Genomic DNA, 5,117 nt, shown 5'->3' on the forward strand with positions numbered 1-5,117 from the left:
CAATTGCAATATCCAGCAACTATTAAGAGAACGTGTAAGAGAGACTACGCATGCAACCCAATATCTCTTACAATCATTTACTATGTATCATATACATCGTTAAAGATTAGATGCGCGATTACATAGTCTTACGAACATTGACGGATTTGCATTGGATGATTCATCCGGTCAACTTCTTTATCGTAAATTGTCCCTCCGTGTCGTTCGGAATTGTGCGGCTATTCCGGCAGCTATTCAAATGAAATCCAATAACTCTGTACAAGATAACAAACCAAACAAAAAAAAGAGGCACATAAAAACGAATGTTAATTGATAGTAATGAAAGTAGACGCATAGATCTGATGTTTCACGAGCAGAGGGAGAAAGAGAAGCTTTGAAATTCCGGCCATAATAGCGTGACGTGGTGGTGATTATTCTCGACTCATTTGAGTTACCGAAAAAGCTCCAATAGGAATCGCTTGATTTGACGTGAAAGAAGAGCGAAATAGACCAAAAGAAAAATGTCCAAGTTAAATGAAGAGAGAGAGAGAAGGAAAACAAGAAACTGGCATAGAGATGCTATCGATATGTAGAGTCCCAGTTGGCAGGGCTCTTGAAAATGGGCCAGGCAACATCATCGAAGCTCATGATGGAAAAGCTAATGACAGCATCGCATAGAAACGCAATGGGCCGGCTCTCACGCAGCTTATTTTCTGGCGTAATGCTGCGACGAGGCGCGGGACGAGCGGGAGCCCGAACGTTCAACCGTGAAAGCCGCTCTCATCGTTTCCCGTCTCCTCCCTCTTTCTCCCTTCTTTTCTCTCTGCCATCATCTACTGCACGTAGACTAATATATACTAGTAGCCCACCAGCGGCTCTCCATTTTTTTTTATTTTTTCCCCAATTGCCTACACCGACGTCGACGATGGAAAAAAAGAATGAAATAAGTCTGATCGTTTTCGGTAGGCGGCGGAGGAAATTAAGAGCCCGAGGGCATCCTGCAAGCCTCATTTGCTAGCATAGTATAAATATCTAAAGTCGTCAACTAAACCCCCCCTCCCCAAAAAAAAAAAAACAACAACAACAAAAATTGCATACACCATCCTCATCAGTTGGCGTCGATCAGCTGTTTTCAGCCAGAGAGGAATGAAGAAGACATTTTTTTGTGGAGCCAATGGGATGCTGGTGGATGGGCGGAGCCATCCATGTGTAGATGATATTGCCAGGCGAGTGCGCGCAGCAGCATCCGTGGATGTATATATGTGTATACTTGTTTTTGGTGTTGTCTCGTCAACGACTTCAAAGAGGGAGGCACTTTTGCTCTTTATTCTCAGCCTCTTGGCCTTCATTGCTCCGGCGAAGAGCTGCTGGGCGGTTTCACGTCCCGTATTTTATACACACACACACACACAGACACACACAGACACACACAAAAAAGGAGTCGTACATCCCCCATTCTATATACCGGATATCTACCGCCTTTTCTGCCCATCGTCTTTAGCCAGAGTCATATAGAGATCGCTAGTCGTCCACGATAGGTTCATTCAGTTGTTCAATCTCAGTCAAACAACTAGTCTCATCGCTCTTTAAAAAAAAAAGAGATTCATTCAAAAGAAAAGTAGCGGTGCTTCCACGTTCAGTTTGCATGTAGTCAATTGAATTTCGTATAGATTGAAGAAGAAGAAGAAGTGCCGTGTGTTGTGATTCCGAGTGGCGAAACCATTTCGACGTCAGCTGATTTTCAATTTCCGTCGGCTTTTGCGGATGGACGCTACTCTTCCGGTGGATCTGAGACGATTCAGACCTGACGTCGAGACGTCGTTTAATCAAATTGGGATTCATCAAAAGCTGAATCAGAAGATGGAAGCGATTATGGAAGGAAGTGACGGCCGACCGTACGTGGCCGGTATGAGTAAAGTGTCGCCACCAGTGGCTTGCGTTCAGGAGGAATCGATGCCGAAGGCAGTGCGGACTGAACATCACCTGAATCAGCCCCAACAGCAGCAGCAACAACAACAACAACACCAACAACACAGATCGCTCAAGTTTAGCGTTGAAAATATTCTCGATCCGACGAAATTCACCGGCCATCCGCAGGCGATGCCTCCGCGTTTAAACAACAACATTTTCCAGCATCCGATCCAGCACATTCATCACGCATTGTTCAACCATCCAGCCCATCATCCGTGGGTGTTGCCCGTCAATCCGGCCGGTCTGTTGCACCACCATCTTCATCCGCATGTCCATCATCACGTGGATGTCCACAGCACATCCATCGAATCCGAGGACAGTCTCTACGACCGGAGTAGCGATCTCGAATCAGGTACTGTAGTCCCCATTCATCCGTCATCACCTTTTTCTTCTTTTTCATGAAAATCTGGCGATGCGCGTTCGACACGTGTTCTCTTTTCTATTGCGTCTTGAATGTCTTCGTTCGGCTGCTGTTATGGTCATCTCGTCAGCTGTTGTTGAGCTTGTTTCCCCTTCAAAAGAAGAAGAGTTTATTGGTCTATTACGGATATCCCCTTTTTCGTTGTTGGTGCAAAGAGACAGACAAAATCGGCCGGTGTCCAGTTGACGACACGAGGCAACTGTCGCGGTTTCCGGTAACCGGTTTTTTTGACACCGTCGTCCGAGTCCATTGTGTAAGCGCAGGACATTAATACGTCGAAACAACAGGGAATGAATTGAGACAGATAAAGGATCGCTTCTTCTTGGAAGAAAAGAAATGGAGAGGAGGGTCAATAGCCCAAAGATCAGAAATGTCTAAAGCGGAAGTTTGGTGTACGTATAAAGAAAGCCAAAGTTTTAGTTCCATTTAAAGAAAAAAGGACTCATCCTCCTGTTGCGTCCGAAAAGATACTTCCGGAGTACGACTCCTCCCCCTTTTGCAAGGGATGACACACGTCATGCAAACCCCTTTTTTTCTTTCTTCTTCTTCAGTTGTCACTCGTAATTTGTTTCAAGTCAATCTGCTTGTTTCCCCCCCTCAATTTATGTGAGGGTGGGATTTCTTTTTCTTTTCAAATCGTTTCCAAAATGCCGCGAAATGGTCGCGCCTTGTCTCTTTGGCAAATGCTGAAGAACGAGGGGGTTTGGTTGAAGGTGTCGCCCAGGAGAGTTGACATAGAGAAGCGAAACATTTGAGATGGAGGAGGGAAGACTTTCTCCCCAGTGGAGGGGGTTAAAGATCGAACGAGAAAAGTGGAGCCCCGGTGTTTCAAATTAGCGTTTAGAGGCAGCGAAAGAAAACTGGAAGATAGATGATGACTTTTCCAGCAGTATAGTCATCAACTGGCCAAATGTTTCTCCCTCTTTAATTTCGACCTACTACTATTCAACTCTCCCATGTTGCATCCATTGCGCGGAATTAGCTTCTCCCCGTTTAGTGCCTGCAATTCTCGCGAGGCGATTCAGTCCGTTTCGCTGTCCAGGGAATTTTGGTTTTCCGGATGGTTGGCGCATTCGCAAACCCACGGGATTGCATCGTCGCCATCTTTTCGCAATTATTGACACACACAAAATCATTTCCCCCCTAATGACAGCATTCAAGCAGGGGATTAACAAAAAATATTACTAATCAAAAAAATGCATCTGTTTTGCATTTAAAACGTATTATAGAGAGGAGCTATCGAGCCCGTTCCATCACCAGTCAGAAAGCCTCGTCTGGGGACGACGACGAAGACGACGACGACGGAGTCGAAGATGATGATGACGATTGCGATGATGAAGAAGAGGATGACGACGATGAAGATACTGAAGTCGACATGGATGATTGCGATGAAGTCAATGACCCCGCCGCTGTCCTCATGCGATTGGGAAACGTCGCCGGTGACGATCTGCTCGCGACGGACGGTACCAACAAAATGGTGGCAGCAGCCGAACTCCTCCAGCAACAAATGGACGCCCAGCAATCGGACCGGAAACTGGACAGGAAGAAGAAGAAGAAGAAGAAGAAGAAGAGGAAGAATAAAAAGATGAAGAATTTGGCGATGATCAATTCGATGGGTTCCGATGATAATTTGAAGCACAGTAACGGAGTGGGTAATGGTAGCTGTTCCAGTTCGAACGGTGGTGGAGATCGAGGCGGAAGTGGAGGTGGCAAACCGAGACGGGCCAGAACGGCTTTTACCTACGAGCAGCTGGTAGCGTTGGAGAACAAATTCAAGACGACGCGTTACCTGTCCGTCTGCGAACGACTCAATTTGGCGCTGCAATTATCGCTGACTGAAACTCAGGTGAAAATCTGGTTCCAAAATCGACGCACCAAGTGGAAGAAACAGAATCCAGGGCTGGATGTCAACTCTCCGCCCAGCAGTACCAATCAGCCTGGAGGTCATCATCAACAGCAACAACATTCGCCCGTCTACGGCCAGCAGCAGCAGCAGCAGCAGCCGGGCAATGGCGCTGCAGGTGGCCAGCAGAATTCACCTTATTCGGCCGGCCTTGTCGGTTCCATGATGTACAATCCGCATTACCTGGCCAGTGCCGCCGCTCTACCTTTTTTGCTGGGCAATGCCAACGGTGGAGCGGGGCACCCATGTTTCCATCACATTGGCCATTCGTGATTTCCCTTCGTATGCGACTGTGTAGTGTAATTTTGTGAAACGATTTGAATGTGTTATTGTGCATTTCGAATGGCGTCCGTTGTCTATTTGTGTACATATAGAAAACATCACAATATAGAGGAATTGTTGGCCATCTTGTACATTTCCCTCCCGTCTTTCGGCAGACTTATCTTCGTCGTTTGAATAACTGTGAAATCTTGATTGACCTTAACGAAACGCGATCGACGAAGTTATTGATCCTCCCTATTATATCCATCATTGTGTTGTTCTGAAAAATACAGTGAAGCGTCTAATGTTACTGTTAACTGTTTTGACCATCAACTATTTTTTAAGCGGCCAAAATTTGCGTATGTGGTATAATCGAAGCAGAACGTAGACGTTGTATGTTCTAGGAGGTAATTTGCAAATCGGAGCAGGAACTACGAAATCAATTAATAACGAGTCTGCTGTGTACAAAAACGGATAAAAATCCGTATGGATTCAGCTTTAGCTGAAAGTTTGGCGTGGGATTGACGACCACCATGGAGTCGTTAAGATCCCAGGGCCGTTCCAGCGTGTCTTAGTCGCTCT

The 5,117-nt window shown here is 46.1% G+C and overlaps 1 protein-coding gene across 1 annotated transcript; it reads left to right on the plus strand.

Moving 5' to 3' along the window:
• Positions 1–1,274: 1,274 nt before the first annotated feature.
• LOC123471371 (SAGA-associated factor 73-like) lies at positions 1,275–4,845 on the plus strand. Its single transcript, XM_045172607.1, has 2 exons — positions 1,275–2,302; positions 3,601–4,845. Exons 1-2 carry the CDS (start codon positions 1,744–1,746, stop codon positions 4,545–4,547), a joined length of 1,506 nt encoding a protein of 501 aa, XP_045028542.1. The 5' UTR covers positions 1,275–1,743; the 3' UTR covers positions 4,548–4,845.
• Positions 4,846–5,117: the final 272 nt, after the last annotated feature.

Source organism: Daphnia magna, linkage group LG1 (assembly GCF_020631705.1).
Source record: "Daphnia magna isolate NIES linkage group LG1, ASM2063170v1.1, whole genome shotgun sequence".
In the NCBI taxonomy this organism is placed as follows: Eukaryota; Metazoa; Arthropoda; class Branchiopoda; order Diplostraca; family Daphniidae; genus Daphnia; species Daphnia magna.